This window comes from Rhinolophus hipposideros (assembly GCF_964194185.1).
Source record: "Rhinolophus hipposideros genome assembly, chromosome: 16".
In the NCBI taxonomy this organism is placed as follows: domain Eukaryota; kingdom Metazoa; phylum Chordata; class Mammalia; order Chiroptera; family Rhinolophidae; genus Rhinolophus; species Rhinolophus hipposideros.
Genome location: NC_138062.1, coordinates 43,106,423 through 43,128,083, shown reverse-complemented (window position 1 = coordinate 43,128,083; position 21,661 = coordinate 43,106,423). Strand labels below are relative to the sequence as shown.

General features: G+C 46.9%; 1 protein-coding gene across 3 annotated transcripts in view; it reads right to left on the bottom strand.

Moving 5' to 3' along the window:
• LOXL2 (lysyl oxidase like 2) overlaps positions 1 to 21,661 on the bottom strand; it is a gene marked incomplete at its 5' end in the record, with an annotated part of 95,268 nt that overhangs the window by 57,740 nt on the left and 15,867 nt on the right. For 2 of the 3 annotated variants that reach the window (XM_081076972.1, XM_081076970.1), the window contains 2 exons: positions 730 to 905; positions 9,290 to 9,713. In XM_081076972.1, coding sequence (XP_080933098.1) covers positions 730 to 905; positions 9,290 to 9,644 — 531 coding nt within the window. Of the gene's footprint in view, positions 1 to 729; positions 906 to 9,289; positions 9,714 to 21,661 lie in introns of those variants that run through there. The other variant, XM_081076971.1, reaches the window with a different exon arrangement.

Genomic DNA, 21,661 nt, shown 5'->3' with positions numbered 1-21,661 from the left:
TTATGAAAGACTGTGGCTTCCATGTTTTGCTCCCTCTCTCTTTGAAGCAAGACAACTGCCATCTCTTAAAGACATTCAGGCAATCTATAGAGAGGATGTGTGGAGAGGATCAGAGGGTGCCAGCTGACAGTCAGAAAGAAACTAAAGCCTGCCAACAACCGCATGAGTCAACTTGGGAGGCCATCTCCCGACCCCAGTTGATAGCCTGACTGCAACCTCATGAGAGACTGGATCAACTACCTAAACCACTCCTGGATTCCTGACCCTCACAAACTATGTGAGATAATAAAAATTTGCTGTTTGAAGCTGCAAAATCTGGGGGGTAATTTGTTATGCAGCAATTGATAACTAATACACTTTCCTCGTCCAAAGGGTAAACTCCTGAACATAGCACAAAAGGTCTTTCATGCTCACCTTTCTAGCTTCATTTTACACTACTCCCAGATTCACACATGAGCAGCACTGGCCAACTTATCCCCAGTCCACACCTCCATTCCTCTGTGCCTTGGCCCAAGCTGTTCTCTGTGTCTGGAATGCCTTTTCCCCATTGATGGCATTGCATCCCCTTCTCCAGAAATCCTCCCCCAACGGCCCCCGCACCAAATCCAATTGCCTCGGGCCTCCCTTCTCAGTGATCACACATACTTCTTGGAATCAGTAGATGAAAAGAGAGTGACATGGAAGGAGGAAACAGTCACTTGAAGGAGTCATCAAGAGCACATGACTTGCCTCTATGTGGTTGATCAATGAATTGTCGAATTTGAACCCAGGAATCCTTTTGTCACTGCACACCACACCCACATCTTCTGTGTGCTTGCAGTCAGTGACACCCCAGCCATTGGAGGAGCAGGCTGCGAGGGTTGGCTCTTTCCCGGTGCAGTAGATATTGTCCAGCCAGATGGGGCCTGAAGGAAGCAGAGAAGAGGGAAACCAAGCACTACGTCAAAGTAGGTTTGAGTCTTTGTGGGCACCAACGTCGCACATAGAGAATTTTCCCTCTAATTTTGGCAACTGTATGTGGTCATCAATTGATTTTTAGTATGTTAAAATATTGCATATAGTTCTAGACCATCTGGATTCCCTTGCCGGAGGGATGTGTTAGATGGAACACGATTCGGGTAGAAATCAGAGTTGAGCCCGGACGTCATGTGGTTATAGGGGAAAGAGCAGGGACTTTGGATACTAAGCTGGGGGTGAATTGGCTCAGCCACTCAGCTCTGTGACCTTGGTCAAAGCACCTTTTTCTCATCCATAAAGTGGGGATAATAATGATGAATTCCAGGGCTGTGTGCAGACTAGAGACAAAACATGGCACTTGCCCAGTTTATTATTGGCCCATACTTACTCAAAAACAGTAACTATGATGATGATGATGATGATGACGATGAAGAAGTAGATGTGATTTTAGTTATACTGACTATGACACAAGTCAGACTTACCTTCCACCTGCAGCAGAGACTGAACTATGGCCTTTCTGGGAAAATCTGAGCTATCCTGCAACTGAGTGTTTAAAGCTTTTAAGGCATTTTCACATGTATACCTCCCCTGACTTCCTCAGACCTCAGGGAAGAGGATGAAAAGGCATTGATATTCCTACTTCACACAGATGCAGAGCTCTGGCTCAGAGAGGGCACCCCACTCTGCAAGGCCACCCCCTGAGCCCAACACCCCAGTCCATTCAGTGCTCTTGTCACTTCCTGATGTTTCCCATCCACTGATTCAGAGACTAACCCACAGAGAGGTCTCCTCAAGTTTCAGAAGTCAGGTGAAGGCAGGGCTGGGGTGCAGCTGGATGGGCAATCTCTCTGGGAGGCCCTGTGGAATTCTGCTCACCTCCTGTGCCTTTATCTGATTTGCACTAAGTAGAGAATTTAGTGTGCAAAGCACTAGAAGGTTAATCACAATAAGACACCCCCTTCCACCCATTAGGATGGCTACTATCAAAAAAAAAACAGAAAATAACAAGTGTTGGCGAAAAAGTGGAGAAATGAGAACGCTTGTGAAGTGTTGGTGAAGGGGTGGAGAAGTGGGAACCCTTGTGCACCGTTGGCAGGAATGCAACATGGTGCAGCCCCGATGGGAAACAGGCATTCCTTCCTTAAGAAATTAAAAATGGAATTACTATATGGCCCCGCAATTCCCACTTCTGGATATACACCTAAAAGAATTGAAAGCGGGGTCTCAAAGAGATATCTGCACACTCGTGTGCATTACACCATTATTCACAGTAGCCAACAGATGAAAGCAACCCAAATGTCCATTGATAAATTATGGTATACACATATATTGGAATATTATTCAGCCTTTAAAAAAAAGGAAATTTTAACACATGTTGTTACATGGATGAATCTTGAGTTCATTATGCTAAGTGAAGTAAGCAAGTCACAAAAAGACAAATACCACAAGATTCCACTTCTAGGGGGTACCTAGAATAGTCAAAATTCATAGAGACAGAAAGTAGAACGGCAGTTGCCGGTGCTGGGGGAGAGGGAATGGGGAATTGTTGTTTAACAGATGTAGAGTTTCAGTTTTGCAAGATGAAAAACATTCTGGATACTGTTTGCACAACAATGTGAATGTACCAACACTACTGAACTGTACATGGAAAAATGGTTGCGATGGCATATCTTACGTTATGTGTATTTTGCCATAATTAAAAATAAAATTTTTTTAAATGCTAGAGGGTTTTCAAATAGTGATTTTTATAAGTGCCACTACAAAATGAAAGGGAAGTGTGGGGACAGAGCCCCAGAAAGCAGTTTCCAGGCTCTCGGCCTCATGTGGAGAGGTGCTGGCTCGGACAGTGGATGGCCGTCAGCTGTGGCTGGTTGGCCATCAGCTGTAGCCATTACGCCATTGGTCACTGATATAACTGCCGCAGCTACGGAGGGGAGCCGAGGAGAATGAAGGAGGAGACTGAAGGAGAGTGAAGGAGAGTCGAGGAGAGTTGGTCGGTTGGCAGCAAAGTGGACAGCAGGTCGCACGTCGTGTAAACCCAGCCTCCAGTGAGACAATAGTGGTATGATTTCCCTACCTATGGCTCCGTGGGTGTTCCTTTTTGGCCTCACCATGTCCTGCGTTCTTATGTGGGGAGCGGGAGCAGAGACCCCGCCGGACACCCCGCACGACAGGAAGCAAAATCAAACCTGTCATTTTTCTCATGGCTCCACGTAGAACTCTATAGTATAATGGAGTCAGATCACCTGGGTTCAAATTCTCTCAGGCTTGGGTACCATTTGACTTGGTCAACTACTTCACCAAGCCTGTTCCCCATTTCTAAAGCAAAAACAATGATACCCAACAAGCAGGTTGCCATGGATATTCAATGAGATAATCTGTGTGCCTAGAACATGTTCAACCTCCCTTTCTCCATCCTTCTCACAATAAGTCAGAAAAACAATGAATACTGTTGTTTTCGTGAGGCAAGGGAGGAGCAGATAAAAACACTCCCATTGTAGAGATGAGAAAAACAAGAAGAACCTGAGGCTCTTCGAGGTCAGAGAGGACACAGGGCCAGTCTCCTGACTTCGAGGCCCGGCTAAAACACGTCTGCTGTGACGGGTGGCTGGTCAGGGTTCAAACCAGAACGTCTCCAATGCATTCAGGGGAACAAAGAGCTTATTGAAAACATCTGGGCTGAGGTTTTGCAACCGGTTTCTCAATTTGGCCTGATTTCCAAGCCATCAAGCTCCACTGAAACGTCTGCTCCCTAACCGATTGCTGTTTCAACAACAAATCAATGTTTGTCTTGCTAAGTACCAGAGATGGAAAAGACCCTCCATGTTTGATGCAGGGCCTCTTCCTTGGGACATTCTGTAGTAAAGCTGATAAAGGAAAAGGTGGTGAAAGGAGCAGTCTCCTTATTCCATCTGCAATGACAGAAACCACCGTCGCTAAGGGGGTGGGGAACCAGAGAGCGCATGGCTAAAGGCCGTGTGAAGAGCTGCAAAACATACTCCAGGGCCTGCTAAACTTTTCATAAGGAACATTTGCAGTTAGACCCCGGAGTGCTCATGGGAACTAACTTATCCTGAAAAGCTGCTTTCCTAAGGAGCTTCAATTCCACCCCAGTCATCCTACCCCCTGCCTATTCTCACCAGTTATTTTTTCTTTGATGGTGAAAATATAAATTTCTACTCAGCCCAAGTGTCACGCAGGGGACCCTGCTCGCTGCGCCATTTGTCGTGCAGGGTCTCAGCTCCCACTCCCCACCCAAGAACGCAGGACACGGTAAGGCCAAAAAGGAACACCCACGGAACCATAAGTAGGGGAGTCAAACCAATATATTCTCGCTGGCGGCTGGGCTGGAGACACAGGAAGCAGGATCTACATAATCTGCCTAACAGCAGTCCGCGCTTGCCAGCCACCATCTTCTCGCTAGCCCCCATTCCTTTTCTCTGCTAGCGTAGCCACAGCCGTTATATTAGTGGCCAATGGCCTACGGGTTACAGCTGACGGCCAACTAGCCACAGCTGCTGGCATCTGATCACAGTTGATGGCCATTTACTACCCGAGCCAGCACCTTTCTATGTGAGGCCGAGAGCCTGGAAACTGTTTTTTGGGGTTTTGTCCACACACTCCACCCCTACAGGGTCTCGCCTCACAATCTACGCGACAAGCGTCTTCTGCGAGGGGTCCTGTGCAAGGAGCCTGGAGGTGAATGCAATATCCTGGACACAGCCAGGCTCTCTGGGCACAGCCAGGGTTTCTCAGGGCACCACCAGTACTTCTGGGCACAGCCAGACTTCCTGGGCTTCTTAAGGTACCACCAGTCTCCCCGGGCACAGCCAGGGTTTCTCAGGGCACCACCCCAGTACTTCTGGGCACAGCCAGACATCCTGGGCTTCTTAGGGTACCACCTGTTTCCCCGGGCACAGTCAGCTTTTCTCAGGGCACCACCACAGTACTTCTGGTCACAGCCAGACTTCCTGGGCTTCTTAGGGTACCACCTGTCTCCCCGGGCACAGCCAGAGTTTCTCAGGGCACTGCCACTCTCTCTGGACACAGCCAGACTTCCTGGACACAGCCAGGGCCTCAGGGCACTGCCACTCTCTCTGGACACAGCCAGACTTCCTGGACACAGCCAGGGCCTCAGGGCACTGCCACTCTCTCTGGACACAGCCAGACTTCCTGGACACAGCCAGGGCTCTCAGGGCACTGCCACTCTCTCTAGACACAGCCAGACTTCCTGGACTCAGCCAGGGCTCTCAGGGCACTGCCACTCTCTCTCTGGGCCTCTCGGGGTACTGTGCTGGAACAACAGCGGCTCACATCAAGGTGCTTACATATTATCAATGGCGGCCAGTCAAGACACAAAAGCAAACATCAAACCAGTCCCACTACATGATGGTATGTTCCCAAACAGTCAAGCGTCCATTAAATTAGGGATGGAAGGCAATTCCTCATAGTCCATAGTCATTCGCCAGGGCTGTCCTGGGGGTGAGGGATGACCTTGAACTCACCCTCATCTCCCACGGAATTCTCAGCAAGCGTTTCCTCCTGGGACTAAAAGTCCTGCATCCGGGCTGCCTCAGCAAGCACTTCCCAGCCCACAGGGCAGCAACAACCTTTGCTTTCTCCACTTTCTCCGGCCTCTGCTGATTGGGGAACCATCCACGTCTTTCCACCCCTCCACGGGAATCAAGCTCTCCGGCAGCTGCTCCTCCTGGTCTTCCTCAGACTGAGCTTTCATACGCACAAACTGCTCCACTGCCCTGCGGAAAGCTTTGGCCAGCACCGTATCCTGCCGACTACGCCATGTGTCACGCAGGGGACCCTGCTCGCTGCGCCATTTGTCGTGCAGGGTCTCAGCTCCCACTCCCCACCCAAGAACGCAGGACACGGTAAGGCCAAAAAGGAACACCCACGGAACCATAAGTAGGGGAGTCAAACCAATATATTCTCGCTGGCGGCTGGGCTGGAGACACAGGAAGCAGGATCTACATAATCTGCCTAACAGCAGTCCGCGCTTGCCAGCCACCATCTTCTCGCTAGCCCCCATTCCTTTTCTCTGCTAGCGTAGCCACAGCCGTTATATTAGTGGCCAATGGCCTACGGGTTACAGCTGACGGCCAACTAGCCACAGCTGCTGGCATCTGATCACAGTTGATGGCCATTTACTACCCGAGCCAGCACCTTTCTATGTGAGGCCGAGAGCCTGGAAACTGTTTTTTGGGGTTTTGTCCACACACCAAGATAGCATCACCATGCATGGTATACTCATAAGACCTGATTCATGACAACTTTTTTTCCTGTATGTTTAATGCTTGTCGACTAGACTGTTCTAATTCCAAAGCAGCCAGCTTCTGGTTCTGCCTGTGGGAAGACAGGTTGATTCTAGGCACAGCGCAATGCATGCTATCCCAGAGCTGCACAGAAAGTGGCACTCGGGACACATATGAGGCTAAAACTTTGGACACAAAATGCCAGTCAATCAGAAGCAAGACTTCATTGTACTCTTTCCACTCATTTACTCTAAGAAATGCTCCTGAGAAAAGGAGAAGAATAAACAAAGGAACAGACAAGTTGGAAGATAAAGATCAGAAATGACTTTCCACTTGAATGCCTTTATGTTCCCCTCAACTCTGTAATGAAAATTGTTCACTGTTAGAATTATTCAAGTTAGAATCTTTGGGGCCACACTTGGTCATTTGCTTGCTTTGTCACTCTGATCTAAAGAATGGCAGGGAAAGGGGGTGCATTGGGCACCAGATCTGATCTCAGATCTGAAGACAGGCAAAGGAAAGCCACCATCGTAGGTTCAGGTTGCTGTGAGACCCATACAGAGGCTGAGAAGTGGGGCAGCTGTCCCCTTTAGGACCCTCTAAAAGGGCCCATGATTTCCCTGAGCTCAGAGATGTTTTGGGAGAAAAGAACTATTCCCAGGTGAGCCTGGAAAACCCAGGCAGTGTGGGTGCTCTCTCTGGCTTCATTTACTACATCCTGAACTTGAAAGAAGTCGGTGACAGTGAGCATTCCTGCAGGAGTGGCCTCTGATGGATGCAATGGTGGCATTCCCAGCTCATCCACAGAGCCACCTCGCTGGTTAAGCCCCATGAGAGCACATTCACATTCTCTAGTCACTATGCCAAGTAGTGTTCGCCAACTCTTCTAATAGTCTCCCAAATCAAAATGAATCAATCAACTAATATTTACTGAGTTCCGAGCATGCACTCAGTGCTAAAAATCCTAAACTGATGAAATTCAAATACATGTACATTTAAAAGGTCTCTTATGATGTATACCAAGTAATACTTTATATAGACAGCAGAATCCTTCACGTCCTGGAGACATGACAGGTAAAAGGATTTTAGCATCCATTGCTCCCTTCCTCTCCTTGATACTTCTTTCCTAAGCCTGGTTGGTTTCAACATCCACACAGATGAGCCTTCCAGGACTCTCGGCCTCTTAGTCACTCCATCTCCTGTCTCCAATGACTTTCCTCCACCCTATGTCTGCTACTATCCCATAGTTTAGATATTGTCATTACCAATAATCACCCCCCCACCTCCATTTCAACGCTGCTGCCCTGCAACCATGTCCCCCACCCCATCTTTCTAGCATACCCCTTCTAGTATTGCAATCTCAGCAGAGACCCACAATCCATGATCCTGGCTTTCCACAGTCAACTTTCCACAGTCAACTTGTCCACGCAGTACTTTCCATGGGCCCAGATTTTAATTGCTTCCTTGCATGGTCCTGTACTCCCTTTAACTTTTCTTTCTTCCTCATCCTTGGATGGCAAAGTCTGAGCCAGGTTAATCCATGCCTGCTCCTGGGCAGGGGAACATGGGAAAAACCACACCCATCATGTCTGACGATAGGTTAATTTTAAGTTTGGGTAAAAATAAAATAAAGTTGCCAGTAGAACAACCTCACACTCACCGGAAAGTACGTGTTATAAAATAATCTTTGAAAGACTGCAATAGAAAACATAAATTTAATGGTACTGCTGGATTACTCAGCTAGCAGAATAAAAGGAGATATGTGAGTATGAAGAAGTGTCTAGAGCTTTTGTAAAGAAGACAAGAAATGGGTTGAAAAGCTCAGAATTTGCTAACTTGTCTTTGCTGCTTTTACTCTTGTCCCTGCTAAGGAACCCAGAGTCAGCATCAGAGAACATTTTACTCTAAGTGCGGTTACTGCAACAGGACATATTCAATTTTATGGAGGTGAGACATGTCGAGATGGGATTTCCTTTCTCCTAGAATTTCTAGAATAACAGAAAGCCAGGGTTGGAAGGGGCCACAACAATGAATCCCCAAACTGGCTACATATACAATCAACTTGGAAGGCATCCAAAAGTCACAGAGTCCTACATTCCAGCCCAGACCCTGACCCAGAATATCCTGGGTTACTCCCCGCAGGGGATTCTTATGCTGTCAGTGTGGCATGACTCCAGGAGTCCAGCAAGAGATTTGGGCACCTCTGCTTTCATCCAACAGCCCTCACTCAGATGGAGGAGCGGCCTTTGCTTTACCAACCCAGGGAGGGGCATTTTCAGCTCCTATTTTGTTTTTTAAAAAATCATGCTTTTCATCCTTATCTATTTTCCCACTTAGGATCATAGACTATGCGAGTTTCAAGAGTTCTTAAGAGCCCAACTTCCAGGCCAAAGAAGACGAGTGACTTCCTCTAAAGCATAGAATTACACCTGCTCTCCCTCAAAGCTCTTGTCAAAAAACAGAATTTTTAAAAAATATATATTGATTGCCTTTAACCAGGGAGAAAAGAATAGGCCAACCAAAGTGAAAAACCCAAAGTAACTCTGTTCCTGTCACGGCCAAGCCCAAAACAGCATGCGAGTGTTAAAAGTGTGAACTGTATGTGGGCAGGAGGGTGGGGAGAGTCAGGGAACGCTAACCTGTGGGCAGCCTTTGTGAGAAAGAGGAAAAGGTACTCCCTGGAAGGGCGATGGGAAGCCAGGCAGCAGCTCCCCTGGCTGATACGGCCCCAGGAAGGACACGCACTGGGGCAGATGAGCTCAGACTGACTTCAATCCCTGCCTCGGATCACCAGCCAGTCTGCTCTGCCCGGGACAAGGTGTTTCCCAGGATGCCAGACTCTGCGTGGGCGAGTCCCGGCAAAGCAGGTGGTTGGTCACTGTACCCCTCCCCAGCACCCTTCCTGCCACCTTCCTGCACAGACGCAGGAGGTTGTCCTGATGGAGTATTATCAGGAATTCCTACTTGACAAGTGCAGCTTCTTTTCCCCAGTTAACCGCACAGAAGCCTGTTCCCAGGGTTTGCAGGGGACACGAGCGCTGGTTCCAAAGCACAGAGCGTTTTACCTTCCCCTTTGCCATAGGAGGAGCTGGCGGTCCAGGACTTGGCCTCCACGTAGCCCAGCTCCCGGCAGACGACGTGGGCGGCGTGGATGGAGAAGTCGTCGTCGCACACGGTGCCCCACTGGCCGTTGTAGTACACCTCCACGCGCCCCTCGCTGTGCTTCCTCTTCTGCCCCGCCAGGCGCACCTGGATCTTGGCCACGTCGGAGGGCACCTGAGGCCGGTGGTATTCGGGAGCGGGCTGCTGGAAGTACTCGGGGTAGTGGGGCCAGCTCTCATACTGCGCCAGGCTCAGCGAGGGGAGGAAGGCGAACACAGCCAAACAGCAGCACAGGCAGGAGCCTGCCGGCCTCGCCATGCCTGTCCTCTGGCTGGAGGACCCGATGGAGGGGGCACGGGGCGGTGAGGAGCCAAAGGTGGGAGTCTCCTGGAAGAGACGAGAGAGGGAGGTTACAGCTAGCTACAGAACGTCCAGCAACTTCCTACTCCTTTGCTCAGTATGGAAAACCCATCACATTCTAGGCTCCAACCTCATCCCTTCTCCCAACTTCCGTTGCAGCCAGACAGCTCTATACACTCCCACCTCTTTTGCCCACCCACCTTCCCCTATCTCAGAAATGCTTTTTTTTTCACTGTGGTTTCTGGCAGGAAACAGAGCACGCTAATTAGAGGAGAATGGTTTAAAAGACTATCTACAGAGACATGAGCAGAGATAACAAAATACCCCAGGCTGGCCATTGAGGAGAGCTGTTACCACCTCCAGGCTTCATGGCTGCCTGTTTGGAGCTGTGGTTTCAGGGAAGGGTCTCAGAGCCAACCCACAGCAAGAGACGGGGTGATAAATAAATGACCTCACTCTCCTCCAGTCCTCTAATCTCCTTCTGGTGCCGCCTATTTGGTAAACCCAAGCCCGTTGGCATCCTGGCACAGGGGATGGTGAAGAAGGAGGGCAGCAGATCGAAAGGGCAAGCAGAAGGCATCCAGCACCCTCTTTCTCTTTCTCCCCACCACTTACATCTTCTCATTCTCCAAGGCCCAGCTCACATCCCACCTCCTTCAGACAACATTTCTACTGAAGCGGCCTCCAGGGTTCTCTGCTTCCAAGGCAGGCTTATTATCTAAACAGTCTTCTCACCCTTCCCAGACACTGTCATGTCCCCAAATAGGACACAAACTTCTTGAGGACACAACTTCTTCTCTGGCTTCTCCAGAGTGAATATTATAGGTTCCAAGACCCGTTTCTTGAATGAGAAGGTGATTTGGTTCCAGCATCTGATCCTCTGGTGAAATGTGGAGCTGGAGGGTACTACACTGAAGGGGTCCTGTGTGAACTGCTCGGTACTCCCATGTAAGGTATCTTCCTTCCCTCTAGACATGAGCTGACCTGGATGGAAGCGGCCTTTTCCAGGCGCTGAGAATAATACCAGGCGGCTTAGAGTCTCTGTCTCTACTTGGTCAAGGGCTGCTGTTCTCTCTGCATATCTGAACCCTCCCGGGGCTCTGCTTTCAGGCTCCAGGTCTTTAGACACACACCAGCACGCTGCCCACCCACACCCCTGATCTCATTACGTCTTATGTGCTGGACCCCAAGACAGCTGAGGATGCAGAATGAAGAGATCAGTGGTCAGCTCCTTTAAACAACTCATACACGAGGCCCGTCCTTAGTTGAACTGTGGCAGCCTCAGAGGGCAGCCCTCAGGCACGTCCCTCACCTTTAGGGAACCCAAGAATGTTCTGGTGCTCGTGACAATCCCATCCTTTTTCATAGTTTCTGTCCCTGAGGGGCGCATGGACTGAGAGCAACGTGCTCTTTGCACAGAGGGGAGGCATAAAGCTTTTTGGCAAACAGAAGAGAGGCTGAGTGGCTTGTGGTCGGGCAAAGGCGGGCTGCACAGCAGAGTAGGGAAGAGCACGGACTCTGGAGCCAGATCATCTGAGTTTGAATCCTCATTCTGGCACTTAGTAGCTGTGCGACCTTGAGCAAAATACTTAACTTCTCTGTGCTTTAGTTTCCTATCTGCAAAATCAGGTTAATAATCGTATCTAGCTCATAGAATTATGAAGATTGAATGAATGGCACATAATAAGCACTACAGGAGCATTTGATACAATTTTTTGTTTTAATTCTCAAGATCATAGTCACCATACCCGGATGGAGCCTGCCTCGAAGAATTCCAGAATGAAGTCATATAACAAGAAGTAAATATTTAGCTTATGTGCCTTGGTCTTTCCATAATTCAGAGAGAGAGAAAGATTATCTTAAAGCGACTACAAGGGTATTTCATGGAAAAGGAAACAGACTTGGGATATGGGGCCCCCAAAGGTAAAACCAGGACAAGTAGGTGGAAGCTAAAGGGGGGCATAATTCATTTTATTTTGACAAGGTACAGAGGGTTTGTTTGACCGTGTTCCGCATTCATGACCTTATTCATGGCCCATCACCACCAAGGAAGGACTGGACAGCTGCCTAGAGCTGCCCAGGAGGAACAATCTAAACTAGAAAAGGCAGTTTCACGACTGTCAGGATGATCAGAGTCCAGTCTCCCCCAGGGTGGGTGCTGGGGCAGGAATGACAGTGCTCGGGGAACAGCCAGGACAGAGGACTTTGGAAGTCTCTCTGGTTTCACTAAAAGTCCAGCCATCCTCCCCCTGGGATGCACAAACAAGACCAGAAAGATGGGGGATTCCTGAAATAGCCCCCTTCGGGCCACAGCCTGGCAAACCAATAACTGGCTCTGAAGAGCAGTTGTCATCCCCTCCTCTATCCTGACCAAACTGCGTTCCTATCAAAGCACATTCGCATGCACAAGCTTATCAGCACCTCACTAGGACCTCCACATGTGGGTGGGTGGAGGAGGCAGAGATTACGATTCTTATTCTACAGGGGAGAAAATTAGGAACCAGCCAGGGCTAAGGACTTCACTGGAGGTTTCAGTCAGTGCAGGCAAAGCCGGAACTAGTCACTCCCAAGCGATCAAAACTTCAACGATCCACCACCACGTGTCAAAATGTCCACATTCCACCTGGGACATAGACACCTTTCAACTTGGCACATATATTGATTTCCTAGCTTCAGTTCCAATGACTTCTCTCCCTGCCTTCAGTCTAGCCCTTCACACGTGACCTGTCCCATCATACAGCCTATACTTGGTTTAAGTTTTTCCACATACATAGAGCAGTATGCCTCCATTCCCACTTCTTCCCTTCCTTCCAAATAGCATATGTCACAATCCTTCCCATTCTTCAAGGAGACCTCCTACCTTCCTCGTCAGAATAACGAATGTCTTGTCTCATTCCCTTAAAGGTAGTGTTTTGCATGTGCTTTACACTGTTGTCATGTCAGGCTCTACCAGACCCTCAGCCCCAGGGGCACAAGCCATCCCTTTGTCATTTCCACACAGTACCACATGTCTCTGGTCATGCAGACTAGCTTGTATTAGATAAACCTTCCTGCCAAGAACACCTGGCAAAGGGAGATAAATACTAAAAGCATATATCTAAAGACACTGGAAAGCTATCGAGGCAGCAAGGACTCATGAGCCAAGAATCCAGAGAGCGAGGTGAACCTAACATCTGTGTCTGCTTTTCTCCTCATGGCACTCGCCAGTTCCAAGACAACAGACTTAAGCAAAGCTTTCAGTAGCCTCCCAGGACTGAGGAGACAAAAACTGGGGTTCAGAGCCTGCCAAGAAGGAAGTGCCCTGTTAACCCCAGGCTTTCAGATGGGAGCCGCTAACGGGCTACACTCTAGAAGTTAGGGCACAGAGTTATGTTTTACATATTAGAAAGCTCTAACATCTACATAATTGGAATTTCAGGGGAAAGGAAAGAGAATGTATGGAAGAAATATTTGAAGAGATAATGGCCAAGAATTATACAAAATTGATGAAAGATACCAACTCAAGCTGTATAGTTTATATAGAAAACTACACCCAGGCACATCAAAATCCAGCTGCAGAATATCCAAGACACATAGAAAATCTTAAAAGCAGCCATAGTATAAAATGGGCATTACCTTCAAAGGAGCAACAATAAGACCAACAGATGGACTCTCAACAAAAAACAAGGAAATGAAGAGGATAAAAGCATGGCATTTTCAAAGGGATGAAAAAAATAAGAATTAATCGGGAATTCGGTACCTGCTGGTGAGAATAAAGGTAAAATAAGGACATTTGAGACAAACAAAAGTGGAGAGAATTTGTTATCAGAGAATCCACAGAATCCACAAGATGGAAATACTAAAGGAAATTCTTCAGGCCAAAGGAAAACTAATCCTACAGGATAGTATGGAGGTACAGGAGGGATGAAGAGTACAGAAGGGGCAGCTATGTATGAGTAGATAAATCTAAATGCAGATCAATCTTGTAAAACAATAAGAATGGCTTTTGGGGTTTAAAATATATGTATCATTAAAAGTAGCAACAACAACAAAACAAAAAATAAAAGGGGTGGCGGGAAGGCTCAGTTGGTTATAGTGCGAGCTCTCAACAACAAGGTTGCTGGCTCGATCCCTGCATGGGATGGTGGGCTGTGCCCCCTGCAATTATAACTTGAAAATGGCAACTGGACTTGGAGCTGAGCTGCGCCCTCCACAACTAGATTGAAAGAAGACTTGGAGCTGATGGGCCCTGGGAATGACACACTGTTCCCCAATATTCCCCAATAAAACAAACAAACAAAAACATAGCAACAACAGCACAAAAGGCAAGAGGGGGTTAAATGAAAGTGTTTCAAGGTTCTTGCATTGTGTGGAAGTGGTAAGAGTACTATTTTGCATCAGACTTTAGCAAGTTTAATAGAGGCATGTTGTAATCTTTATGGTAATCACCATAAGGTGAGTAGAATAAATAGCTTAATACAGAGAGGTGGGGGAAATGACGGAATTATACTAATTAATCCAAAATTAAAGCAATAAAGCAGAGAAAAGGTAATACAACAGTTGTCACAAACAGAAAAAATAGTAAGACGGTGGATTTAAACCCGATTATATCAATAACTACACCAAATGAAATAAATACTCTAAGGAAAAGACAAAGATTGTCAGAAAGGTTTTAACAAAACAATACTGTTTTATATTTCTTCCAGCAGACACAGAGGTTTAAAGCAAAAGGAAGGAAAAAGATATACCATGCACACATAGTAACCAAATACAAAGTCAGATAAAGTCAACTTTAGATAAGAAACATTACTGGAGACAAAAACGGACAGTTGACGATGATGCGAGTCAATCCATCAGGAAAATATGTCTTCTCAGTTTGTATACATCGACTCAATATGTGTAAATATTGACAGATCTAACAGGAAAAACGAAAAATCTGTAATCATAGTGGGAGATTCTACACCCCTAGCTTTGGTCAGTAACTGACAGAAGCAGCAGACAAAAAATTCTTGCACTGAAGATGTGAATGACATGATTAACAAACGTGACCTCATTGACGTGAGTCTACCAACTGTACCCAACTACAGAAGACAGAGTCACTTCAAGTCCACATGCTAGATTTACCCATATGGACCCTAATTTGAGTCATGAAGCAAGTCTCACCACATTCAGTGTAACCACACAGCACATGTTGCCTGACTACATGTTAGAATTAAGCTATACACAAACCATAAAAGAATAACTAGAAAATCCAAATCTTTAGAAATGCTATAATAGGGAAACAAATCTTTGGAAATGGTATAAAAGGGAACAAACCTATTACTATATTAATTCACTTAATAAACACCATTATTCTTCTCAGGAGGCAAACGAGGCACAGAGAGGTTTAGCAAATTGCCTAAAGTTGCACAGATGGTAAGTGGCAAGTCAGGATCTGCAGAGCGCAGCAGGCTGACCTGGGCTCTGTCCTTCACCCCTGTACTGTACTGTCTCTAGCACCTTCACAGTCCGGCATCTGCCTAACACCCCCCCCAGATTCCCCCTCACATGAGAGTTACAGCAGTGTCCAGATGATCTATTCATGTTTCAGAAAGAAATGAAAAGTATATGGGTTCCTGCAATTTTTAAAAAGAAATCTTCATCTCTGGATTTGCATATCCACCCATCTTCTTAGATTCTGTGGGAATGGCCAGTGTTCAACTCCTAAAGTTTTTCTAGAAAAGTGCTCCTGGATTTTTTGCTTCTTTTGTGGGGCCTTCTCCTACTCCTTACTCTGGAGAATTAGAAATGATGAGACCCAGATGCTTCTCTCTTCTTTTAAAAATAAACTTTTATGGGATTTTGTTGTCGTTCCTTGCTGCCAAAATTATACAAGCTGGTGATAAAAATGTGGAGAATGTGACAAGTAAAAAGAAAGAAATTAATTAGCACTATCATCGTCAGAAGTAACGGTTAACAACACTGGGGCGTAGGTCTCTTCCAGCCTTTTTTTCTGTACATACCTATTTCTTCCTTTTAAAAATTGTAATCATCTTCTATACACTGCTTTGTAAACTGCTTTTCACGTTTCACAGTACACTGCAAACGTTATGCCTCATTGACTATTCTTTTACAACATTTTCGTTAGACAGTATTCAGTCTTATGGAGATAAGAGTGAATAATCTAACCACTGCATCTTCTCATGGAGATAAGATTGAATAATCTTATCACTGAATTTTTACTGCTTCAACAAAGATAGTTGAATGAATATCTTTGTAGCTAAAACTTTCCACAATGTTGGGATAAATTCCTAAAAGGAAACTTGCTGGGTCACAGGGCTGGTAAGAAGAAAGCACTTGTGCAAAACTGTATTAACTGTCCTCCAGAAAGACTGTGCCAACATTCACCTCAGCGGCAGGGTGTAGGTTTCCTCACATCCTCAAACATGCTCACAGCTTAGGACCATGTTTTCAAACTTTTCTTCACCTGATAAGCTGAAAAGGGTGTTTTGTTGTAACTAGCATTTCTTCTGTTACTAGTGAGATTGAGCTTTTATTCCCCCATGCTTACTGGCCACTTGTATTTCTTTTTTTGGGAAATTCTCTTTCATGTTTTTTAACCTTTTTTCTATTAAATGTTTGTCTTTTCCTTACTGCTTTATAGAATTCATTTTCCCATGGATGCCTTCAGGAGGGAAAAGCTCAGCTAGAAGGCAGAGCGAGTAGGTGGACCGGAGAGCAAAATGTCAGGCGGCCGCATTTCCCCAGGGGCCTTCATTCTACCACCCCCTGCAGATGGAAGGCTTTGCCCGCTCCCTTGCAAGCACCAGTTTGGCTTCTGCACTTGAGCTCGGGGTCAGCCCCTCTTTGGCCTGAGACCCCAGCTGCTGCTGGGATAGGGGCCTGCAGGGAGTCAGTGCAGTGTGGTCGCTCTGTTTGTGGCCACCCCGCAGCTGTCTGATTCACCAGGCTGCTCGCAGCCTGGGCCGCCCCTGGACCCTGCTGATCTTCCTTAGAACAGAGCCCTGGGGTGGGGAGCAGAGGGGACAGGTGGTGGAAGGTCACGTCCAGCTGCACGCCCCAGTCAATACCAACCCGGGGCCCTGCGTCGTCCTGTGGTTGGGTGGTGGCTCGTGCAGCTGGCATGCGATACATGTACCCGCGGGGCGCCCAGGTCATTTGGGTGACCAGCATCCCCGCGCGGGAATCGCCCCGCCGGCTCCGCGGCCTCTGCTTCCCGGCCCTCCGCAGCCGTCTCCGGATCCCGCTGCCTCTCTCACGCCTTCCGCGAACCAGGCCGGGTCAGGCCGAGGTCGGCCAGGCCGTGCCAGGCACCGTGGGAGCGGATGTTCCCTCGCTGCTCACGTTGCTCACGCGCAGGGGGTGCCTGCTGTGGATGACCCAAGACCCAAATGGGCCCCCAGCCCAGCACATGTCAGGCGCTTATTAAAAAAGGGTTGGAAAATAAAAAGAGTACAAAGTGGACCCATTCTCATTCAGGGCGGAGAGGGCCGCAGGGACCAGGCAAACCACAGGCCCGGCTGAGGGTGGATAACAGTTACAAGTTTATTTATAAACAACAGAGAGCTCACAAAAGAGCTGGAACAGAGCCCCAGGCAGAAGTTCTGAGATTTCAGTTCCGTGGGCTCTACTACCCTCAGAAACTCATTTCCGTCTTCTGCAGGATTTTCTCTATAAAACAGACACATCAATTCCAACCTGTGGTAGTATGTGGTCAGCTACTAACAGCAGTGACAAAGCAGAGGAGAAGACACTTGATCATTTCATCCTCCCCTGTCCCCAGGAGATGGGAGCCCCACCTGGACCCCAGCTGCCTTCCCCAATCCCGACCTTACCATTTTCAGGATGCTTTGATCTCCCTCAGGTGCCCTCTGTGAATTCAGTTGCGAGAACTCAGAGAAGGGTTACGGGCTGGACTCAAACGTCAAACAAGACACACTCCCTCTGCTTTTTACCGTTACTGTGAATAATGTCTTGTTGTACACACATGCCGCTTCCAGAAAGGACCATTAGAGCAGGTGAAAGAAGTCAGTTTTTCACTGAACAGTTGCAGAGGTTGTTGACTGAATTTTGGTAGCCTCAATAATAAAAGCTCCCTCTGTGGATTTGTCCCCCCAGAGAAGGTAATAAATAAGGGCTAGGATGCAGAAAAATATACCCTCCCTTCTTTTCCTGCTAGAAAGGAGGGACAGTCTGTATGACCTCTTAGTTCCTGTGATCCATCTCTTTATTTGGTTCCTTTCAGGTCAGAGACTCTTTGTAAATTGTGCTATGTAAATACAAAGTAATATCATTACACTTAATGAGTGTTTAACTGAGCACCTATTATGGAATCCGTATGGAGCTAGCTGCAGTGGAGAAACATAAGAAATGGGAACCACTCACATTCTTGTGGGGTTGGTCTTATGTCCCCATCTAGAATGTAAATTCTGTCCTCATTCTTCTCCCATGTCTATCTCCTGGGTAGGTCCTATCTCTCTATCTGGAATTGGAAAATTACAAGAAAAGAATTTACTCAAGTTTTAAGAATTGACTCAAGTTGGGCCCAGACTATGGGACTGTTAAGAGTTATGAGTATATGAGGACCGCGCAGAGCCATTTGAAAGGGGGAGGGCCATGTCCAGAGTCACATGGCTAGGAGAGGAAGAGCAGGAAACATAATTTATATCCCCCAGTTTCCAAATCCAGGACTCCTCCCTCTTTAAGACAAAGGTCGGGAGAGGCTGAGGAGGAGATGGCCTGGAGCAGGACTGGGAAGGAGTATTGGGAAAAGAGAAAGTGGAGCAGTCTGGCTTAGAGCAAATGATGTGAGGAAAGCACTAGATGTGAAAATAAGCTATCAGAGCAGGGACAGGAGGGAGATGCTGTTTGGAAGACAGTGTTTTCCTGGAAAAGAAGGATGGATGGGCAGACCTCCAGAGCAGGAATGGAATTCAGAGTCAGCAAGTTCATCTCATTTCACTTTACAGATAAAAGAAATGGGAACAAAGCGTTCAGTGGGTTAGCCTATGGTCAGTAGTTAGGATTTGGAAGAGCCCTGCCCTTGGGTATCCTGGCTTCCAGTTCTATCTCCTATATCAGGCTTCCTCTGTCTGTCCCTATCTGTCCTCCTTTCGTCTCTCAGCCAGGCTCTCAGTTCCTGGCTGAGGTCAGCTTGCAGGGGACCTGGAAGCATTGTGCTGGCCCCCGAAAATACAGCCAGGGCCCATGACAAGAGTTCAGGCTCACAGCCTCTTCCGGAGTCTTAGCAAGTTCCTGCCACTCCCAGCTTCCAGTTCCTCATCTGTGTCGTGAAAAGGGTGGGCTATGACAAGGAAAGCAAACAGATGTCAACTTGTATGTCCGATTCCACCAGGCTGCTAGTGGTTATCTATGGTGATAAGCAGCATCAAGACCCAAGGGACAAGAGTGCTGGCACAGACTCCTGATGACTGCCATGGGACTGAGAGGGGAGTGGCAGCATGCCTCCTGGTCATCTGTCATCCTAGACACTGGATGAACATCTTTAAGACGCTCTGGTTTTAAGATTTTAGGACTCCCCTGAAGTCCTAAAAGTCCTAGGTGAGAAAACCATTGTGATGGGTTGACTTACGTCCCCTGCCTGGCTGTGCTGTTTTTATCAGGGCTGAATCCTGCCCGCTCTGTACCCTGGCCTGATATCAGTAGTCCTGATTCTGCTACTAGATCTCAGTAATGCAGCCTCCATGCATCTCTCACTACGGCCAACCCACCCCAACACATGCTCCATGTCCTCTCCCCCCGTGTGGGTGTTTGCTGTGGGCCTGGCTTCTGCAGGGCTACTCCACCCACCTCTGTCAGGCTCATCTCATCTAATGGCCATCTGATACTTAATATGACTCTCCATGGTGCTTTGAATACTCTACCACCACAGGTCAAGGGGTACTAAAATGAAGTGGATGGAGGGGGCTTTGGCTCCCTCATCTTCCATCGAGTGTGTCCTGTTGCCTCCTGGCACAGATTGGCACCATTTGTTCCCTGGAGAGACAGTGTTGGGCATCCTGGAATCAGAACACAAGGATCTGAATCCTGCCTTCACCACTTCCAAGCTCTACAGATTTGGGCAATTTACTTTCAGAGCCTGGATTTCCTCTTCTGATGATGGAAATAAACTTCCTCACAGGTGTGTGTGTGTATGTGTTAATTAATGAGAAAACACATGAAAATTCCCAGCACACAGCATAGGTTCATTCACACTCATTTTCTTCTTTCCTTGCTACCGTGTTTCCTCGAAAATAAGACCTAGCCGGACCATCAGCTCTACTGCGTCTTTTAGAGCAAAAATTAATATAAGACCCAGTTTTATTTTACTATAAGACTGGGTCTTATATAAAACCAGGTATAATATAATATAATATAATATAATATAATATAATATAATATAATATAATATAATATAATATAATATAATATAATATAATATAATATAATTAATATAATATAATATAATACCGAGTCTTATATTAATTTTTGCTCCAAAAGATGCATTAGAGCTGATGGTCCAGGTAGGTCTTATTTTCGGGGAAACACGATACCAGCTCAGCACCCTTGATTGTGTGGCTCTGAGTCTTGTATTTAGGTACTGAGCAAATATTTATTGAATGAACAAACATAAATTCCTATTCAAATCTTCACACCTTACCCAAACTGCCTTTTTCCTCTGACCTCATTGCGTTGGAAAGCAAGTTGATAAATTCATTCCTTATGAATTTATCATATTAAGAAATTTAATACATTAAGGAATAAATTATTTTTCTAAGGACAGGGCACTTTTATGTTCTGACAAGGAACTCCTCGATTCTAATAGTTGAATTTTACGTATTGTGCAATGTTGGAAGTAAATGCAATAGGGTTTTTAATGAATAGGTGACCTTCCCCAGGCCCGTCAAATCAGCGGAGTCCTGGGTTATCAGTTGGACCTGGGAGAGGCAGAGCGAGGTAGGAACCCAACCCAACACAGCTGATTCTTAGGAAATGTGTCAACTCTCTGGGCACACCTGCTTGTCCTCAAAGGACTGAGCCCCTAAATGGTGCTGGACACTGACGCCCTAATGGCCCATCAAGGCCTGAGGCAGCGAGCGCTGCTGACACTCAGAAGGGGAACAAGGCACCTGCAGATGTGTCTGCGGGGCCCACAGGGCAGACCCACAGGGAACAGTGATTCCTCAAGTCCCACCTCCTCCTGCTCCAGTGACTTCTGCCCTCGTGGCTTATCTCCAATAACGCCCATTGGTGCCTTGGGCAAACGGGCTTGCGCATCAGCTCCTGCTTCAAGTGTACCAGGCAGCCAAGCATATTCCATTGCCTCCCTGAGGCCATTTCTAAATAGATGCCAGCCCCAGAAAGGCAGAAGGAAGGCTTAAGGTATAGCTCAAGAGGCTGTACCTTTCAGTATAATAGCACATGAGAAGGTGCTGAGAGGTAAATGTACTGCACCTTTGGAGGCCTGGTAATGTTATCATGCAGGGACGGTGGTGATCAATTCCACAGTAGTTTCCCCCACCTGCAGACATACAGACTTTCGTAGTCTCTGCCTAATCTAGGAATTCATTTACCCCACCCCGACCCGTTCTAAAAGGATGACCTCTGCTTTTATACAGGAACCTGGACACCACATGGGCTGGTGCTGCAGGTGGGATTGTGTTGAAGAGGACATTAGATTACAAAAGAAAAACCCTATATTTGTTGATTACTCATTCTTCATCAATTACTATGTAAGAAATGCTTTATAGGTATGAACTCATTTAATCCTCCAGTCTAGACTAGCGCTTCCCAACAGAAACATAATGCAAGCCACATATGTAACTTAAAATGTTCTTGTAGCCACATTAAAAAGGTAAAAGGAAACAGGAGACATTCATGTAAATGATGTATTTTATTGAACCCAATTGATCCCAAATATTGTCATTTCAATATGTAATCAATGTAAAATTATCAATGAAACACTTTCCATTGTTTCCTTGGACTATATCTTTGAA